Source organism: Pavona decussata, unplaced genomic scaffold (genome assembly GCF_977016875.1).
Source record: "Pavona decussata unplaced genomic scaffold, jaPavDecu1.1 SCAFFOLD_38, whole genome shotgun sequence".
In the NCBI taxonomy this organism is placed as follows: Eukaryota; Metazoa; Cnidaria; class Anthozoa; order Scleractinia; family Agariciidae; genus Pavona; species Pavona decussata.
Genome location: NW_028145460.1, coordinates 2,948,723 through 2,970,000, shown reverse-complemented (window position 1 = coordinate 2,970,000; position 21,278 = coordinate 2,948,723). Strand labels below are relative to the sequence as shown.

Here is a 21,278-nt window from a genome sequence, read left to right as displayed (position 1 = left end):
TGACCAGTCACAGAACATAGCCATGCAAAACCAAAGCAAACGCCAAATTACTTTCGGCACTCAATTCAAAACCGCTCTAAAATAACGGTTCGGCTTTGTTTACAATAACGCTACTGTAAATACATGAAACTTATATTTTGAACTGCGGCAAATAGATACAGTTGAACCTCCATTTAACGAACCTCTAATAAACGAAGTCCTCGATATAACGAACGATATTCTATGTCCCAGCCAAAGTTACAGTATAGTGTGTGGAATAGAACCTCGATATAACGAATTCTTCGATATAACGAACATAATCCGGAAGCCCAAACGTAAAATCTACCTCGATATAACGAATTACAATGTCAACACGCGACAGAAGTTAAACGCTGAACAGATCAACAGTCAGCAAATCCTTTAATCCTTATGGTAAAGAATGGTAAAGAGACAGCAACCTTTCAGTCAACGGCTTATTATATGTCATAGACATTGGCACTATACTATTTCGACATCAATTAACTTCTGCTCTATCTTCTTTGTCTCTTATTACTTCTATTAACTTCTTCACTTTCGAAGGCTTCTTGTGATAAAACGAATACGTAGCCGGAATTTCTAGTCCAATGCCCTTGTTTCTCCGTTTGCCAGTCACTTCCATTTCTGGTTGACAGAAGTCACCTGTGTTACAAATCAATCATTAACTATGACCTCGATATAACGAACAGTTTGGTCGTTTCCCTTCAAGTTCGTTATATCGAGGTTTTTGATATAACGAACCCTCGATATAACGAACATTTTTATCGTTTCCCCTCAAGTTCGTTATATCGAGGTTTTCGCTATAACGAACCCTCGATTTAACGAACAAATTTGGCCGGTCCCCAGCGACTTCGTTAAATCGAGGTTCCACTGTAGCTCAGTTGGTAGAGCACTGCACCGGCATCGCAGAAGTCATGGGTTCGAATCCCGTTCAAGTCTGATTTTTTTTTTTTTCAGGCCTTCTTTTCGCAACTGCTTAAGTTGCGTAGTAACTGCGATGATCTTTCTTCTATTCGATCTTTCATCCGCAGTTCAAATATATGTTTCATATATTTACATTTATTTATTCATCCTTCACGGGTACATTGCGAACTCACAATATGACCAGCTTCCAGTTGGCTTGATAGCTCAGTTGGTAGAGCACTGCACCGGCATCGCAAGAGGCCATGGGTTCGAATCCCGTTCAAGCCTGAATTTTTTTCAGGCTTTCTTTTCGCAACTGCTTAAGTTGCGTGGCAACTGCGAGGATCTTTCTCCTATTCGACCTTTCATCCGCAGATCAAATATATGTTTCACACATTTACATTTAATGAATAAAACAATAACATAAAATTACTAATATGTAAGATCACACGAAGATTGCCTAAATGAACATGGCGAAGTAGATGTTATAATTTCTGGTGGGAGATTGTTCCACTGCGCAATATCAGTACTCTTATCCTGTTTATTTAAGTGTTGAGCCTATCAATTTAGAGTATAAGTTAGAGCAGTTTACTTCATTCACTCAGATCAGTCATGAAAAAATATTTTTTGCTGCACCAACCTACTTTCAAGGCTATGCGGTCGTCGAAAGATATTATCGACAAGAATGCTTCTGCGTTTGGTGATATTGTTACAAGCTTTATTTGCAGTTTTAGTCTTTCATACGTTTAGATTCCACATGGATTCTGAAGTTGTGGGGAATAAGTTTGTCCATCAGTCTAATCTTTTGTCCGGAGTCTTACCCGAGATGGCGGCACAAGTTCAAATGAACAAGACATTAGTCCAGGCTGTGAGATCAAACAAGTCAGATGTCGTGACTCCAACAAACATTACGGACTTAATCCATGCAAATGCCACCGACAAACCATCCCAAAACACTAATTGTCAAACTTGGTGCCACAGGAGAGAAAACTCGACCAAACCTTTCTTTTTAACAGCCGTGCTCCTTGTGCGAATCTATGTTAAAGATCTCGCGCAGTTATCGACCAGAGAATTGAGGCAGTGGCTCTATTATCTACGATATGCCGGATTCCAACATGTTTATGTTTACGATGCCTTCGTGATGAAGAACGAATCACAAGCGAAAGCTCTCAAACGAAGGATTTGTAACCTACGTAGACTGGAGTCACAGGGCTTTTCCTTATTCTATCGACGGCACACAGCATTCTGCGTATCAGGACTGCATCAACAGATTTGGTCATGAAACTCTGTGGCAAGCAGCTATCGACATAGATGAATACCCATTCAGCCCCACTGATCAGCAGCCATTGTTTGCCCAGAGGGCGGTAGCTCGTGTTAGCGAAAGCACACCTCACGCTTCAGAATTAACCATGCAGAATTTTCTGTTCCTTGGCAAACCTCTTGATGGAAGCAAACACCCTTTGCTAATCGACAGAATATGGAGGCGAACACATAGGCCCGCTAACGCCCTTGTAAAGCCAATTTACAAACCCGGGCACGTGAGTAGAGCAAAAGTTCACCATAACGCTCTTGAAAGGGGGATGTCACGAGATTTTCCAGTGGATCACCTACGTTTGAACCATTACTGGGGTGCCAGGCTGCAGAACTGGGGAGAGGATACACCCGAAATCATTGCCAAAACACAGCCAGACCATTTGATGGAACCCATCGTGAATTCTTTGCAAAACTGTATCAGTGAATGCGTCCCCAGTGCGGATTATCTTTACGAGAAACAGTGGAACTAATGATACACGAGTTAAATTTGTTTTTAAGGGGAAGACAAGTGTTACTGATACATCGAAACTTAGTTGATAGTATTTTGCAATTTAACTTTTCAATTAAGGGAAAACCACATCTATAGAAACTTACCTTTAAACCGAACTGTAAGTCCGCTTATACAAAACTAAAAAACTAATTGTTTCCTTGAATGATGAGAGAAAACATGATCTAAAGCAAACAAGAGATCTTGTTCCCTTTTTCTTGTGTCACTTTGAATAGTTAAAAAAAACATACTTGTATCGATGGAAACGTTGAAAGAATGGCTAGATATGGAGATGGATTACAACTTTCAGGTTTCTCCTGTCTATTTTGCAGGAATCGATAAACTGATTATAGTGATATTATCATAATAGTCAATTAGCTCAAAACAGTTGGATTTTTCTCTTTATATGTTCGCGCTCTTTGTAAAACATTCTTATCACTTTCCGCTGATGAAGGCCGAAGTTTTGGGTTTTAAAACCGTTGATTGTATTTTATACATATACATATTTTTTAACCAGAGAAACGTTTTAACTATCATGATTATAGTTTACTCTTCCTCGGAGAAATCATTTCATATTTTCCTCCAGGAGCTCTAACAGCGATTTCACGTTAAAGAGGAGAGTCCCTGTCAAATATTTGAGCAGGAGTTACCGTGTATCCTAGAAGTAAGAATAAATGAAGGTAAAGTCTTGAAACTTGTGTTGTTGACATTGATTACCCGGGTTGATTATTCAGATTATTCCAATTTTTTTTTATTCAATCTCGAATTCCAATTGTGCCATGTCTGGCTTCAGTTCCTTGATTAAAGTGGTGGCTAACAAGTCGCACAACCTGTCAATTTCGAATCACTCAAGAAGTATGTAATTATTGTGGCCTAATTCGAACAGTTCTGTAGTAACATGAGTGATGAGTGGTTCGTTTTTGGTAGTTTCTGGATGACCCAAGATAGGTCAGGATACGCCGTTAAAGTGCCAGGAGTCTAACATGATGATGTTTTGGTACAAAAGTTAGGTACTCAGACGACACTATAATTTGAAGACTACCTTACAAGAAAAGCAAAGAATGTATGTAAGGCCTGCATTTGTAGAAAATCAGAACTTTTTGACAGACCAAATAACGCTGGCAGCCGTGCCGAAATCACAGAGATAGTGTATTTCCAATCATGCAATCTTCCTTATCGTTTCTGATTGCAATTTTCTTTTCAGCAGTGCAAAACTGCATTTCAGCTGAGCTTAAACTCTTGAATACTTGAATGACATTTCAAATGTTTTTCTGGATATTAATCGTTTTCAAATGACAGGCTTGACATACCAACATTTTATTTCATTTCAGATTTTTCTTTACGCGACTTTCAACGTGCCATTAAATACACTTTGAGTTGTTATACACGTTATTTGCCCTTACTGAGTTTTCTTGCTTCACATAGGAACAATGGGCCATTTTCAAACTTCCCTTCTTATGCTCAATGCAAAAGTTCTTAACTCACCTCCCTTCCCACGGCAGCAGTCACTGCCACTCAGGTATACTAGTTAGCTATTATTATTTACTATTTAACAGAGAAGAGCCACTTGGTGGAACTGTTAAGAGTGGCCGTCTGTAATTTTCAACTAATGTGTTTTGGGTGAGAAAGAATAAAATTCCTCAAACTGTCTCAAAACAAATGACTAGGTAAGTAATTTACATTCATGTAACTTTCAGGTCAATCAAATAAACATTTTAGCTGTAGGACAAATAATTTGGTTTTTAAGCTCTCGCAAGGCACTCAGGGATCATTTTATATCTCTGTTAGCAGCTGTCAATACCCGAGGTTAAGGAAAGCTCCACGTCAGCAGAATTAGAGAAGAACAACGATTTCCACAATGAAGACAATCAACCTGCAAAGCTCTTCACTTGCCCGGTTGACGGATGTGTAAAACTTTTCCAGCGTTACAGCTCTTTAGAGAACCATTTGTAGTACGGTAAATGTGATATTGTCCTCGAAAGGAAGAACTTATTCGACAAGGCCAGAATCGCCAACAGAGACAAACTTCTCTATAGTTCTGATATTCAACCAGCTAGTGGTAAGATCCACGCTTCCAGGCCCTGCTGAAGAGATTCAAACACAAGGCTGGGCACGATAAAGAAGACTAAACGTTTCACTGAAAAGCAAAAATGCTACCTTGATGAAAAGTTTTCCATTGGTCGGGAAACAGGCCATAAGCTCGATGCAGCAGCCGTGGCATGTGACATGAGGTTTGCTAAGGACAAAGGCGGAAATAGAAGGTTTACAGTAGATGATTTTCTAGTCCAATCTTATTTTTCCAGAGCGGAGCCGCTGTTCTTTAGTTTAGCAGCCCTGCTAAACTAAAGAACAGCCAAGAAGAGACCCCTGAAGTAGATATTATTGCCGCTGAGGACAAAACTGCGTATTCACCAACTCGCCATGAGCTATTCTTGGCCAGTGTCTGTTATCCCATCCAGTCACTTTTGAATCATTTAACCTCTGTAACTTAAACGCGTCGAATGGATTCAAGAAGCTTAGCATCGCCATGCTGTGCAAAATGTGTGACTACTTTGATTTAGATGTCACCCATTTCTCAACGGCACGTAAGGCGCATAGAGTTGCTAAGGGTCTTGTGCATGAGTGCAGCTGTAGCTTCAGAAAAAATGATTGCAAAATCTTTGCATAACACTTGTAACAAAACGGTATACTACAGTTAGCATTTGATGTATTTTCACGTCTTGCATAACTTCGAGTTTTACTTTACTTCCTTTCGTGGACATTACGTAGAGAGATGTGGACAACTTGTTGGCGGAACGAAGGAACCGGAACTAGAAAATCTCTACTACAGTAGGCTGTCATTAGGCAACAAAGCTGTTTCAGAATGTTTGTCATTACTCAGACCCCCTTCCACGAAACTTGCTACATGTGCTGCCAGTTTCCTGTAAAGCAAACAAGCAAGGCAGTGCTGCCAATAAAGTCAGTAAAATCCAGCTGAAGATGACTGCACCCAGACTGGAAATGACTGATACATTACCGCAGGTTAAGGGAAGTAGTGCAGTAGGCGCTTGATTGCTTTCTTGTTTAGCTAAGGAGTCTGTGTCTGACATCCTCTCCTTTGATATCGGTTGATATGAAAAACGTTTTCTTTAAAACTGATATCAGATAATCATTTGCGCGGCTCGGCCCGGCACCCACGTCTTCGCGACCCGAATGATCTGGGGACCACAATAATGTGTATGTAACGCAATCCCTTTCGCCTTGCCAGATCTCTTGCTACTTCAAGCGCAACATACAGAAAAGGTACTTTTATTGTCGGAAAGGGAGCATTAGCTTGACGGCCTCAGTTGTTGTAAGGATCTCGAGAGTCGTTGGATCTTTCGAATATCGTAAAACATTCAGTTTTTCCGTGATGAACAGCAGGAGTTACAGTCGAAGAATTGTCAAAGTTTGGCTTCTCTGTCGAAGACCGTATATAAAACTTTGCCACAAATTCCGCGAAAATATGTGTTCATTCCGCCATCCCACTGGGAAGGTAACTGAAAGCATTCCTTTTTCTCCAGGTCAGAGTATTTTCAGCACGTAAGTGGATTTTGTAATGTTTGTCCTTCGCATGTCACTGACTCGTCTTTGTTGAACTAATTAACGATTTAGGGTCAGTTATTAAAAGACAGTTTAGACGGTGTTTAACAAAACCACGTTCTAAGTCATTTTCAATTTTGCCAACAATCATGTCTAAACATTGTCTACCGCCGAGGGTGACAAGAAGGCTTGCATCCCAGACTAGAAAACTATTTACCTACTTAAAATAAACCACTTGCAAGCAGATTTGGAGGCCCACTGATTGTCTTAAGCCACTGCATAAGTTAGACTGTTTAAATAACTGGCCCTTAGCGTTTGTTTACAAAAGCGCACTTTGTAATTTCAACTGTCAAATTTCGCAGTTACGTTGGACCCAAAATTTTATTGCATATATTTGAAGGGAAGACGTTGCTCTTTAACTGGGGTGTACTTTTATGAAGTCTAGTAATGTACCATTGGCGATATTTTCATTTGAATTTAGCCGATTTTTGTACCTGCCGAAATGGCTTACAAAAGAGAAAAGTTAAAAAATCGGTAAAATATTTAGCTTTTTATAAAAATTGAAAATAACCGTCCTGAATTAATCATAAATGTCTTCTGATTTCGAGTACCAACTTGTCGCTTAGTTTTCGTTACGTTTCATATCCAAACCCAGGTGTTACCGATGTGTAGTAAAATGATCCCCGAGTAGCTCTGAGTGCCTTCTGAGAGCTGAAAAACCGAAATATTTGTCCTTCTTTGATTGACCTGAAAATTACATGAATGTGAATTGCTTATCTAGTCCTTTCTTCTGAGAAATTTTGAGGGATTTTAAATTTCTCACCCAAAACACAGTCGTTGAAAATTACAGACGGCGACTCTTAAATAGTCTTAAACTTCAGTCCAGAAAGTCCGACTAACCCACATTAGGGCGCATATTGCTCTTTGATAGTCTTGGTCACATCCACATAGATTTATTTGAGTACTACAACAAGGTTTTTAAGAACATCTTAAGACCTTTTTCAGGCTCACTGAATTACAAAAAAATAAGAACTTTTTTATATGTAATCAAATGGTGACGAGTAAAATTAGGGAATAATTTTACGCGCGTTTTGTCAAAATTCTAATAATTTCTGGAGCCAGGCGAGGGAAATTATTAGAATTTTAACAGAACGCAAGTGAAATTATTTGCTAATTTCACGAGTATACCATTTGATTACCTTTTAATATCATGGGTGACAAATTACGCTCACAATCGTGGTCGGTTTCGTCTTGTTTACACACGCAGGCAAAAAACCGCTCGAGTACTTTATCCAACTGCTCAGGACGAACCGTCTCAGGGTTTTTCCCAAGGCCATTTTCATCACACCAGTTCTCAAAAACCTTCACCCAGTTAATTGTGCTCTTTCGCGTATTTAGGTTTTCTGCAGCCTCATTTAATGCCTTAACTTCTTTCATCCGTAACGTCTTTAAACCTGGACGCCATCTTAGCAATGAGATACAGGAAACGTTACCATAGCAATTTCAAAATTTCACATATGAAATTGTAAATTAACGCTGAAATTTCGCGCCAAAATTAAGGAGTAATTTGTTACCCATGATATTAACAAAAGTAAGGAGTAATTTGTCACCCACGAAATCAAGTACATAGCCAAACGAAATAAATAGCAATAGTTGACTCAACACTTTTTTTTTTCTTTAAGGTCAGAGGTATCGTTCATTGAAATGTCATTTTATCCTTTGGCATATTACGATTGTACCAGGTGATCAAACAGTGCATATTTAGCGTCAAATCTTAGCACTTCTCATCTTCTGACATTTTGATTGACATTTCTGCACAACAATAGACAATTGAACAAAACTGTTGCATATGGTTAACGCACTAGTGAAACTACATAATTGTGCCAAATATCAGGGAAATTAGCGACGTGCACTGTAGACTCGCGTGCATGGTCCTCACATGGACTCTCTCTGTAGCGTAGCGCCTATCAGTTTAGAGTACTAGCAGTTCTCATTGAGAAGGGTAATCCCGAATCATCGAGTTTGGATTCGAGTTCGAGTTCGAGTTGGACTTCGAGTTAGACTTCGAGTTGAAGTTCGAGTTGGAATCGGAGTAGTACGACTATAAAAATACAAAAAGCAAAATATTTCGTTATTTTTTTACTAATATAAAAATACAAAAAGCAAAATATTTCGTTATTATCGAGAGCGCGCTCTGGAAGGACTCTCAAATGAAATCGGACCCCCCCCTCCCCCCCCCCCCCTTCTTCCCCAAACGAAGGATAGCACAAGTATACGATTTTTTTTTTCGAAAAATGTAGATACTAAGCATGGTCTATACGAAAAGAAAATGGTGTACAACAAAAGAAAACAGTTTCGATCTGTTCAATTTAAAAATACCAACGAATTTTCAATACAAGTATCACTACCTGAACTCCCTTGTCTGTTTTCCTTTCTCCCCTACGTGGGTTTTGGAACGATTGAGCGCGATTTCAGTGAGTTTTAGTTCCATTGATTTTCTCTCTTGTATGGCGAAACAAGATAAGTGTTGTCTTCGTTTCATCATCGATCTAAACAGTCTTTTGGAAGATACTGAATAAACAAATAACGTTTTGTCGTTGGATTTAACTGGCCGTACCTTTATATGCTTAGACGGTGGAGTGGCTTAGTATTAAACTACAGTAGGTCAGATTTTTAATTACCCGAAAGAGATATAGCCTGGCGGTTAGTTGTCTTTTCCGTGCATTTATAATTTTGAATTTTCTGCGTGGCTAGTAATCGCGGGTTTGTTTTCTCATCCATACTCTTTCAATAGCTTCCACCAGTTCGAAACTTAACACGTGCGCGTGACTCACATTCATTTTGTGGGGGCTATACATAGAGAAGCTCGGCGGTTCCCCAGGCAAATAGAGTTGGTCGATACAACGTGATTGAATAAAGCGTCTGATTATTACGCGTCTGTTGAAATAATACAAGCGGCGGTGGTCCCCTGTGAGAAAACGATCGTCGCCCAAAGGGTAGAAAGAGGCGTAAGCGATTTTTACTGATGATTTTTACCGATTGATAACGGAAATCGGTGAAAATCGATAAATTGCTTTCGTATGTCAAATCGATATTATTGATTTTTCATGAAGTCCAACTCGAAGTCCAACTCGAACTCGAACTCGAACTCGAATCCAAACTCGATGATTCCCTACTCCCTGCGGTTTCAGGTGTTTTTGAATGCAAATACGACAATGAGAATTTCAACAAAAATGTAACTTATTTTATTTGCAAAATAACATGGTTACATGTATGTTCTTTGAGTATACTATTAACAAGTAACTATTGGAGTTCCTAAGGCTTTTGTTGGGATTATGCTCATAGCAATTGCTAAAAGTGGAAAAGAAATACATTGGTTAACGAAAACGGAAGGTGTATTAAACGAATAACACTGTCTAACGCAACATGTAATAATAAGGGCTTTTTAACTTATTCTTAGAACGATTAGTGACACTTTCTTTTGTCTATCTAGCGCAACGTGGAAATAAACCAAATACTTGGCGATCTCCATGACATAAGATGTCATCGATATTTGTTTGTGTCAATAAATCGACCGAATTCGATCGATTGAAAAGCAAAGCTGCAAGTGACATAAATGCACACTGTTGGCCTCTAGAATGCTCACTGAAAGCTTCATGACCTTGATGAATGCTTCCTCGAAGAGAAGTTATCATAATAGATCAGCAAAAAGTGCAAAAACTCACCCGTAAACAGCGAAACCTTGACACTGATCAACTGTATTTACATCTTGCTGCGAGCACATGCGATTTTCCGCTGAGCGAGCCCGATTTTCGGCTGAGCAAGCACATGTCAATTTTTCTTATAAGACAGCTGTTGATCGGCTAGAATTGGCTGCGCCATACAACAGGATTTCTGATTGGCTGTTTCTTAATGCAAACGATGGGTCGAACCGTCGAACCAAAATTTCTCGATGGCTTCAAGAATATGAAGGCTGCCTATCGGCAGCAATAAGCAAGAGTCTTGTTTTCTTTTTTTTTCACTCAGATCAGTCATGAAAAAGATATTTTGCTGCACCAACCTACTTTCAAGGCTATGTGGTCGTCGAAAGATATTATCGAGAAGAATGCTTCTGCGTTTGGTGATATTGTTACAAGCTCTATTTGTAGTTTTGGTTTTCCATGCGTTTAGATTCCACATAGATTCTGCTATTGTGGGGAATAAGTTTGTTTATCAGTCTAACGATTTGTCTGGAGTCTTACCCAAGATGGCGGCACAAGTTCAAATGAACAAGACATTAGTCCAGTCTGTGAGATCAAACCAGTCAGCTAACGTGACTCCAACAAACATTACAGACTTCACCCATGCAAATGCCACCGACAAACCATCCCAAACTACTAATTGTCAAACTTGGTGCCACAGGAGAGAAAACTCGACCAAACCTTTCTTTTTAACAGCCGTGCTCCTTGTGCGAATCTATGTTAAAGATCTCGCGCAGTTATCGACCAGAGAATTGAGGCAGTGGCTCTATTATCTACGATATGCCGGATTCCAACATGTTTATGTTTACGATGCCTTCGTGATGAAGAACGAATCACAAGCAAAAGCCCTCAAACCTCTTATCGACGAAGGATTTGTAACCTACGTAGACTGGAGTCACAGGGCTTTTCCTTATTCTATCGACGGCACTCAACATTCTGCGTATCAGGACTGCATCAACAGATTTGGCAAGGAAACTCTGTGGCAAGCAGCTATCGACATGGATGAATATCCGTTCAGCCCCACTGATCAGCAGCCATTGTTTGTCCAGAGGACGGTTGCTCGTTTTAGCGAAAGCACACCTCACGCTTCAGAATTAACCATGCAGAATTTTCTGTTCCTTGGCAAACCTCTTGATGGAAGCAAACACCCTTTGCTAATCGACAGAATATGGAGGCGAACACATAGGCCCGCTAACGCCCTTGTAAAGCCAATTTACAAACCCGGGCACGTGAGTAGAGCAATAGTTCACCATAACGCTCTTGCAAGGGGGACGTCACGAAATTTTCCAGTGGATCACCTACGTTTGAACCATTACTGGGGTGCCAGGCTGCAGAACTGGGGAGAGGATACACCCGAAATCATTGCCAAAACACAGCCAGACCATTTGATGGAACCTATCGTGAAAACTTTGCAAAACTGTATCAGTGAATGCGTCCCCAGTGCGGATTATCTTTACGAGAAACAGTGGAACTAATGATACACGAGTTAAATTTGTTTTTAGGGGAAGTGTTACTGATATTTCGTGTCATTTCAAAATCTCAAAACAAAGCGTTTTTGTTTAAACAAATGCAACAGTTTTGTTACAAATCATTACCACCACTGTGTACTAAACTGTCCTGATTAATTGTCTCTGGCAATAAAATTCGCTTGAAAAGATCATGAGTTGTTCCTCTCAAAAATTAAGATGATTTCTTTCTCTTGGTGTTCTAGAATTTATTATTTTCTAACTATGTAAACATATATTTTGCCTTATTCCTAGAAATTCTAAAACTTGTTCAGTTCAAAAAGTACGACTAAATGATATATTCTGATATATTCACTCCTCGCTGGACGCTTGACATTCTATTCGCTTTCTTGTGTACATTTTTGCTTCAATGTTTGTTCACCTTTACTCGATCTATTTGTTTAAGATTTGTAATTCTAAAATTATAATGGTCGTACGGTTTCGATCTTCGAAACATCGAAACTGAGTTCATAGGATTTTGCAATTTAACTTTTTAATTAAGGGAAAACAACACCTATACAAACTTACCTTAAAACCTAACTGTAAGTGCGCTTATACAAAAGTAATTGTTTCCTTGGATGGTGAGAGAAAATATGTGATCTAAAGGAAACGAGATATTGTCACGTTTTTCATGTGTCACTTTGAATAGTTAAAAAACATACTTGTATCGATGGAAACGTTCAAATAATGGTTCACTTTTGTGAACAATAATCCCACTTTTGTCTGTAGTGCGGATGGCTAGGATGGAAATGGATTGCAACTTTCAGGTTTCTCCTGTCTATGTTGCAGAAATCGATAGAAACTGATTATAGTGATATTATCATAATAGTCAATTCGCTCAAAACATTTGCATTTTTCTCTTTATATGTTCGCGCTCTTTGTAAAACATTCTTATCACTTTCCCCTGATGAAGGGTGAAGTTTTGTGTTTTAAAACATTTGATTTGTTTTATACATATACAAATATTTAACCAGAGAAACGTTTCAACTATCATGATAATTTATTCTTCCCCGGAGAAATCATTTCATATTTTCCTCCCGGTGCACTAACAGCGATTTCACGTTACAGAAGAGATTCTTTGTCAAATTTTTGAGTAGTTTTGGCCAACTTACAGCAAAATCGCCATGACAGTGCACCGTTAACGAACCGTTTGACCAAAGCGCGCGACCGCTCCTCCTTTTCCGCCGAAACTCGCATAAGCGATGAGTTGCATCTTGGTTCACTGGCGCAACTTGACACCTTTTGAGATCCTTGTTACTATTTCTACCGTTTCCAACTGGAATTAACTTATTTCTTTGGCCTTAAACTAAAATCATTTTCGATACAAACTTAATCTAAGTTATTAGCTTTCGATTAAGCGATTTTACCTTCTCTATTAGAATTTAAATTCGTTGAGGAATTCTAAGTTTTACACAATTTTTCATCAGTGAATAGAACCTAGATTCATTTAGTATTCTTTCATTCGTGGAACGCGGAATAGCTGGAAAACACCTACTCTTCTCGAGTTTTCAAAAACTCATTAATAATTCATAAGCCCATTGACCTATCAAATGGTCGATAATACATCACGTGCAGTGACTTTATACTGATAAACCTCCTCCTTATTAGTATGCGGTGTTTTATCAGCTGATAAAACACTCCTCATTAGTATGCGGTGTATTTCTCGTATGCTAATTTCCAACGTTCACAAAAGCATAATTGTTATGAACTATTATTGACACACGCTTTTCCAAGAATCTTTTTGAACTCGCAGCACGTGTTTTATCGGGTCGGGTAGTAAATCGGATGTCAAAATACACGTCGGACCAACAAATCGACGCGGGAAAAACCGGCCTTGAAAGATGCGAACGCGGTCATTATAAGGCGCTGTTCACACTTTGGAACAGGACGTGGTTCTTAATTTTGAGTTCTGAAGAAACAAAACGAAGTGCTCAAGTGGTAAAAATGGATCTTAAGACAGTGGACAGGTTTTAAGCCTTCAGACGGAGCAGCTTAAACTATCTCAAAATGTTTCATGAAACACTTTTGTAATTCACGTACACCACAGTAAAGATGAAGAACCAGGTTTTTAGAGAAAGTCACTTTTGGATTCGGGGGGGGGGGGGGGAGGTGATATCAATACGTTATTTCCGATTTGCTTTGAACCTCATTATGAAAGCGAGGCTTCCTGCATAGTTCTTGCAATGAAAATTAGTTTTCATTCATAAGAAAACAAAACTCTTTCATTTTTCTCGGGCTAAAACAGCAGAGACACTGATTGTTTGCACGGAGAAGCGATGTTCTCCTAAGTCTTCGGACCCTTGTTTCTTCTGTTGCCATCATGTAGTGAGAAAGGAGCTAGGTATGCGCTAGACCACGAGCAAGCCGTTGTGCTTCGTTTCTCGTCAGTGGACTCTCATAACGAAAAGGAACTGCACGTACTCTAGTACTCTATGAGTTAAGTAATAAACGCACGGGTAAAAGCGGGTTTCAATTTAGCGACAAAACTAACCCTGGAGTTGTTTTGTTTTTGCTTTCACTACGCTCTGTGATTGGTCGGAAAAACTCGCGCCAGTTTCTCGACCAATGAGAAAGAAAACCAAAACCAATCGTGAATTGCGCGCACGCATTTTCCTGCGCTTGGCCCCAGTTACACGTATTTGCTTTCAGTTCTGATTGGTTCATTGCAATGTTTCAGGCGTTGTGATTGGCTAGAGTGATTCCTTTGATTTTGGTTCTACGACCTCAGTTGAAAACCGCTCTAAAAGTAAATGTATTTAATACAACACCTACCGCTGGCGACTTGTCTTTTTCTTTGTGCTTCTTGTGTTTCGAGCGCTTGTGTTTGTGTTTTGAGCTGCCATGTTTCTTGTGCTTCTTGTGTTTCTTCTTCTTTTCTCCCTTTGATTCCTTCTCTTCCACTTTCTCTTGCTCCTCGCCCGAGCTTTCCTGGAGGAACAACATCAACCGAACTTGGTACGGTATCTGGCCAACTCGGCCCCCAGACAATTAGCTCCAGATTTGTCTAACGTTGTCATGTTGGGGGCTAATCGTCTACAGACTGGGGGCTAGTTGTCTAAAGATCACGGGCGAATAGTCTGGCTAATTGTCCGGTGGCGAGTTGTCTGACATTCCTAGGTACAGATGTCAGCCTACGCTGTCACCTTTACTTAGAGGGCCGTTCATTGATTTCAGTTCAACCATATAAAGTATCGTGAAATGACTTGAAAGATCACCCCCAATCGCATGACCTAACATTATAGAACAGATTACCAGAAGCGACGTGACCTTACTTGGAAAAAAGCAGGCCCCAAAGCAGGCCCCAAAGCGTGACCCAGCTGTCTCGGTCTGGTTAGGACCCATTAACATTGCAATACTGGGCTACAAAGGTGTGGCTGAAGCTCACTGACTTTGCTACGTCGTGCACTGCAGAGGCAAAGAGCTCTGAAATCATGCACGTGTCTACCTGGTAATGCGTAAAAGAGAAACTAAAATAAAGTAGCGACACTGGTTTAACAATTACCTTGGGCGGAGGGGATTTACTTGGAGACTTCTTAGGCATTTCCTCTTCTTGCACAGAGGGACTTCGGCGGGGCTTCCTGACCGGGGGCTCTGGAGACTTATCCTTGCTCGAGGACCTCGTGGCCACTGCCTTCCGCTTGACCCGCTCACGCGGAGGCGATCCCGAGGGACTTCTCTTGGGCGCGCGGGCCTGCTGCCGAGGTTGAGGTGAAGCAGACGCCCTGGGTGATTGTTTGGCAGCGCGAGATCTGGGTTTACTTTCGGGTTCGGGGGACGATGATGGCGAACGTCTTGAGCCACGTGACCTGGCTGCCTTAGGGGGTGGGGGAGAGGCAGAGGCGGACCGTTTTGTACGAGGCTTTGTTTTACGTGCAGGTGAGACTGAAGAAGCTTGTGCTGATCTCCGACTTTTAGGCCTATAGCGAGGTACGAAAGAATCATGAAAATACTAAAACAGAAGCCTACTGCCAAGCTTATGCGACGAGCGATCTGATTTTGTTGAATGATGATGTAGTTGTGAAGCGCCATGGACAATTAATGAATATGGCGCTCTATAAATGTATTTTAATTTTAATTTTAGTTTAAGAAAACGTAATCTAGGGAAATGCTATTGATCCAAATCATTTTCATGTAGGCCAAGTAACAAAAATCCATTGACATTGCTGGAAAGAGCACCTTAAAATGAGTGAGTTTGATAGCTCAATGACAATTGGTAGAGCACTGCCCCGGCATCGAGAGGTCATGGGTTCGAATCCCGTTCAAGCCTGAATTTTTTTCAGGCTTTCTTTTCGCAACTGCTTAAGTTGCGTACTAACTGCGAGGATCTTTCTTCTATTTGATCTTTCATCCGCAGTTCAAAATATGTGTTTCATATATTTACATAAAATGAGTAAAATGGCCAAGTTTGAGAGTCACTTTAAATACCGAAAGTTCAGGAAATTTTACGGACGTTTGTACGGAAATGGGTGAAAAATTTACCTCTCCCGTCTGCCTGTCTTGGTGGCCCATAAAATTCTCACCTAGCTTTCGTATGGCACATTTTGGTGTACCTACAATGTAAGCCGCGGCTTAATTTTCCACGTATAAGCGGCCCTAATGTACCGCACTCTTTGGTCATCGGCAGGTTTCTACTTTTCTAAGATTTTTTTCTGATAACCTCGAGTATCGCGAACATTTTATCAGTAAAATCTTTGGACGATTTTCAAGAACTGTAAATGCATTAGACCAAGACATCCATACCTGTCAGGTGACAAGGAGGCCGATTTCCGTTCCACTCGTTTACGTTCCCGTGTGTCCGGCGCAGGTGAGGCAGAGTGTGACCTTCTCCTCACCTCTCCCTTCCCCTTGGACACCTCCTTTGGGGGGCTTCTCCGAGGAGATTCTCGAGTCTCTCGTGATCTCTTTTTAGCTGACGGCGGTTCTGGGGATGCGGATGAAGAAGAGGATCGTCTGGCTTCGCGTGCTTTAGCTTTCTTGGCGGACTCAGTCTCAGCCTGGGGCTTCTGAGGGGGCTCTGGTGAGGCAGAAGATGACCGAGATCGTGATCGTTCAGATCGCTTCCTTCTCCTGGTGGCTTCTTTCTCAGGTACTGGTGATCGGCGACGCTCTTTCTGTGCCTTGTCATCCGACCGCGATCTCTCGCCACGACGACGTCCCGACGGTGGTGATGACTCTACCCGACGAGTAACAGGAGGCGACGAACTTGATCGATGCCGTCTACGAGGGGGAGGAGAGGGTGATTTTCTCTCCTTTCGTCGCTCCCTGCTGCGTGGAGGGGATGGCTCTGGGCGTCGGCGTCTCTCTCTGGGAGGAGGTGAGGGGGAATAATCGGATTTTCTCCTCCGTCGCGGAGGAGGAGGAGGAGGGGAACGTGTTTCTTGATAACGTCTTCGCGGAGGTGAAGGTGAACGGGAATGCTCCCTTCGTTTTCGTCTCGGGGAAGGTGTGCGTGACTCGTCCCTTCTCTTCCTTCTGGGGGAGGGGGAGGAATCCCGCCGCTTTCTTCGGGGGGAAGGTGAGGCTTCCCTCCGTTTCTTTCTCCTGTCCCGTGGGGATTCACTTCGCTCTCGTTCTTTTCTGCGATCTTTAGAGGAGTCTGCTTTCTTCTTTCTCTCGGGTGACCACTCCCCTTCTGAGGAGGATGGTGACGGTGAATGTTTCCGGTAGCGGCGACTTGTCGTTTTCTTGGATTTGGGCAAAGGCGGCGACTTCTCTTTTTCCTCCTTTTCTTGCTTTTCCTCCTTGACTGGAGGGGGTGGGGGTGAGGGAGAAGGCGATGATGACGAGGGTGAAGGTTGTTTGACCGGAGACTGCTGTTGCTCCTGCTTCTTGTAACTTGATCTGTGATGTGTCGGCGGAGGAACTGGAGATGCCGCTTCTTTAGTCTTTTCTGGACTAGCTGACTTTTCTTTTTCTTTTTCTTTCTCTACTACTTTATCCTCTTCCCTCTCTTTCTCTTTCCCCTTTTCCTTGTCTTTCCCTTTTTCTTTTTTCTCTTTTCGTGGGGAGCCCGAGTGAGAGCGTGACGAGCGTGAACTGAAACTTACAGAGCGTGACCGTGAGCGTGACGACACTGACTCGGAGCGTGATCGCCGCTGAGGGGATGGGGAACGACGTGGCTTCCTGCGAGGAGAACGAGAGCGAGACCTGCAAAGAATATACCACAATGAGTTACAGTAACAATCTACAGGAAACAGTGACAAACGGTCAAAACGTTTAACTAGCTGCGAGTGGAACTGGCCATGCCATGAAACCCAGTCACAAGATGTTTTTTTGAAGCTGCTGAAAATGGTTAAATGATAGTCCGAACTAGTCCGAATCTTAAGTTTGATACAGGCCAGGTAAGACAATCAGTAGCAAAGAGCGCCAACAAAAATTGGTCCATAAAATCCGTCGACTGCACGGAACTGTACCTTAAATGGATTTTCATAGCTAGCCCATTGCAGAATTTAAATTAACGCGAGAACGTCTATTTCTGAGTTATTTTTCCTATCCGAGAAAGATCGAAGTGATTCATTTGAAGAATCATATTACAACATTGCTAAATCAGAGAAAGGCTAGGTAAATTTTAAGCAACACATTCGCTAGTGGATCTTGTTTCGGCTCGCCAACCACTCAACTTGCTTGCATTTTGCGAGAACTTTAACATTTGTTAATACTGAATTAATAGACGGACATCAAGTTAGTCCACTAGCATCCTGGGGTGCTCTTGCGTGGGTATCAACTGTCTGTTGGTGTTCCAAAAATCATTTTCTTTCTTCTATCTCTTCTTGAAACCTCTTCAAATTTCATTCAAATTTAGGTGCAATGCCCCCTTAACAGAAATAAGAGCTCTGTCAAAATATACCTTCGACGAGGGGGTGACCTACGTCTTGGCGGCGACCACCTTCTTGGAGATGGCGACCTACGGCGTCTGTAAGGTGACCATCGAGATCCAGGTCTGTTGTACGAAGAAACCCGACGGGGCGAGCGTGACCGAGAACGTCTTCGTCTTTCCCGACTGCGTGACCTTGATTTGGAGTAGGACCGGGATCGTGAGCGTGAAGCAGAGGAATTGGACCTACTGCGCTTGCGCCCTTTCTTGTCACGTGAACGTTTTCTTTCTCTTCCCCCAGAGCGTGACCTCGACCTTGAACGGGAGCTGGAATGCTCTCTTCTAAAATTTAACAAAGAAAGTGCAATTTTTGTAAGGTGTTCGGAGAATTACTCCCGGCTCAAAAGAAGGCCAAAAACAATGATTGGAATTAAATAATAGCACAGAAAAGCGAAACGAAGGAAAAAAGAGATTTCGGAAATATCCACTTGAGAAAGAGCTAAAAGAAAATGAACAGCAACCAAAAGGAAATGCTGCTGATCAACTTTCATATAAATGATCAAAGTTAAGGGCTTCACTTATCAGCTCAAACGTTTCAACCACTTCTTACAGTCTTAAGACACGGCTACAGGCGAGAGTTTTCCCTTGCACAGGCAACGCGATTTTTCAAGAAAATATAACGTCACCAGTACTTTGCACGCGGCAAGAATCTGGCGTGTAACCACCCTCACATATGCAACACGGCCAAAAAAAAAAAAAAAACAAAAAGGAAAGAAAGAAGGGAAAACAGTCATACAAATTCAAGAATTTGAATTTTTTGTCACAAAGTACTGCGTTGTAGCATGTATGATTTTTACCGCGCGTTAACGACACCAATTTTTCGAAACATTTCGCGTCAATTGGCAGGCAAAAAGTCGCTAGCGTAGCCGCGGCTCAATAAACAGTGTTAAATTGCTTTCAGTTGAGTGGATAATATCCACAAACTCAAAAGTTAGAACGAACTTGTAATACATATAAACAGCACCATAAGGATGTACTGCTTACTAGCTTTCCTTCAATGATCACACTTTAGGATTCCATCCACAGCCTCAAAGTTACAACCACCTTGTGCAGTATAATAAACAGCACCACAGAAAAGCACTGTCCAGGAGCTTTCATTCAAGTGTTCACGTTTTATCCATAGATTCCAGATCAAAAGTATGTGACTCAACGTTTGACTTCAAGAGACGTTTTCTCAGAAAGCAGAACACTTCACAGCTTATTAGTTTCATTTTCCTTGTTTAATTGTGACAGCAATTTTGTACTAGCACAATGAGAACAATTTGAATCGGGAGGCTCACTTTTTCCTTGAAGATGGAAACATTCTTATGTGCAATGATAATATAATAGCTTAGAAAAACATCCCACTGGTGTTAAAAATACTTACCTAGCTTCTTTTTCCTCAGCAGCTTCTGTATGTGAACAGGGAACAAAACTACATTAGTAAACTTCTATAACAACTCAAAAGGAGAAAATTAATTAACTTTCTTCGAGTTATAATACATGTAAAAACTGCGACAAGCTGTAGCCTCGTGGGCCACAGGGTCAGCTTTACCTTTATGCTTTAATAGAAAACTAAAGTGCAATGTCATAAACATTTAAATTTTGAAATTATGAGATTTATTAAGATGTTCGGAAAGAGCATGATGAAAAATATCTACTTGCCAAAAATCAGCATCTTATTGCAATCTGCGGGTGAAATACTAGCACTGTTATGCTCCAATGATTCCAAAAAAAGTTAAACCCTTCCAATTTTGCCTCAGTTCTAAACATTTAAATCTATCGTGAAGGAGGTAGATTTCAAAGATTCGACACATTCATCCAGCCTTTCCTGAGACATTTGAACCCTGAAACATATTTTAAACCTCAGCAGCCTGAATTCATAAGTTAACCCTTTAACCCCTAACATCAAAGAACAAATTCTCCTATCTGGTCTCCATACTTTTCTTATAAACTTACTGCGGAGAAGTTATTAAAACATCAACAAAATTCACCTTGGGTGATCATATCCTTAATTCTCATGGCCTCAGGGGTTAAATAAGCACTGACATGTCATTACAAGGAGAAACTTGATGCTGATCACTGCTAGGGCTTAACAGGTTAAAAGGCACTTACCCTTTCTAGCCTTCTCAGTTTCTTCAATCTCCTTTTGCTACAGGGAAAAAAGAAAAAGAATACAATAAACGCACACGAAAATAATCAATAAATTATATGCAAGCATATGTATAATTTTATGAGGAACAAATAATCCAACAAAGCAAATAGCATAATTCCCGAACCCACCAAGGTACCAACTTCAATAGCCATCGTTATTTCTTTCTTTACAATTTGTGGTACATGTATTTTAACTTCAATTTTTACGATACCTTTTCATGCTTTTGTTGTACATTCATTTTGTTGTGCTTATGTTTTGAAAAAAAAAAAAAAAAAAGCATCACAAAGAGGAGCATTTGATTTGAAAATGTCCCACAAGATGAGATCATTCAATCTCTCCACTTTCTTCAATAGGTTTCCTTAAAATGTAAGTGGGGAGGGACAAAGAAACAAATGCTATTAATGATTATTAATGATATGACAACTACCAAAATGATGAGCCAGTTAATAAGATATTAAAGTAGTAAATAGCAACATGGTTTGAGTTCAAACAGTATATTAGCACAGTGTGATGAACGGTTCTGGAGCAGCCCTACAGAAAGGTTAACTGTTCCATGCCAAGAGAGGAATAATAAAAGTTTGTTGGCTTTGCAGTGGGAACACAAGCTCAGATGTTCAGTCTAGCTTGGTGAAGATTGTGTTCCTGCCATAATAGTTCTGGCATTATTTTGGTTTCCCTACACTTGTGTCTATTAATTTTTGACTGATATAGACATCATTTTCTTGCATGAAGGTTTTACCCAAAG

At 40.8% G+C, this 21,278-nt stretch overlaps 2 protein-coding genes and 1 pseudogene across 5 annotated transcripts in view; 2 read left to right on the top strand and 1 right to left on the bottom strand.

The window, feature by feature from the left end:
- LOC146483617 (uncharacterized) overlaps positions 1-21,278 on the bottom strand; it is a 73,427-nt gene that overhangs the window by 38,621 nt on the left and 13,528 nt on the right. For all 3 annotated transcript variants that reach the window (XM_085105778.1, XM_085105777.1, XM_085105776.1), the window contains exons 7-12: positions 20,494-20,530; positions 19,766-19,790; positions 18,373-18,681; positions 16,266-17,672; positions 15,028-15,442; positions 14,298-14,453 (exon numbers count right to left, since the gene is read on the bottom strand). In XM_085105778.1, the coding sequence (XP_084961904.1) occupies positions 14,298-14,453; positions 15,028-15,442; positions 16,266-17,672; positions 18,373-18,681; positions 19,766-19,790; positions 20,494-20,530 (2,349 nt within the window). The remainder of the gene's footprint in view (positions 1-14,297; positions 14,454-15,027; positions 15,443-16,265; positions 17,673-18,372; positions 18,682-19,765; positions 19,791-20,493; positions 20,531-21,278) is intronic.
- Positions 650-4,943, top strand: LOC146483619 (uncharacterized; annotated as a pseudogene). Its single transcript, XR_014863808.1, has 2 exons — positions 650-738; positions 809-4,943. The product of XR_014863808.1 is annotated as an uncharacterized LOC146483619 (transcript).
- On the top strand, positions 9,233-14,287 carry LOC146483618 (uncharacterized). Its single transcript, XM_085105786.1, has one exon. The coding sequence runs from the start codon at positions 10,314-10,316 to the stop codon at positions 11,493-11,495; it is 1,182 nt and encodes a 393-aa protein (XP_084961912.1). The 5' UTR covers positions 9,233-10,313; the 3' UTR covers positions 11,496-14,287.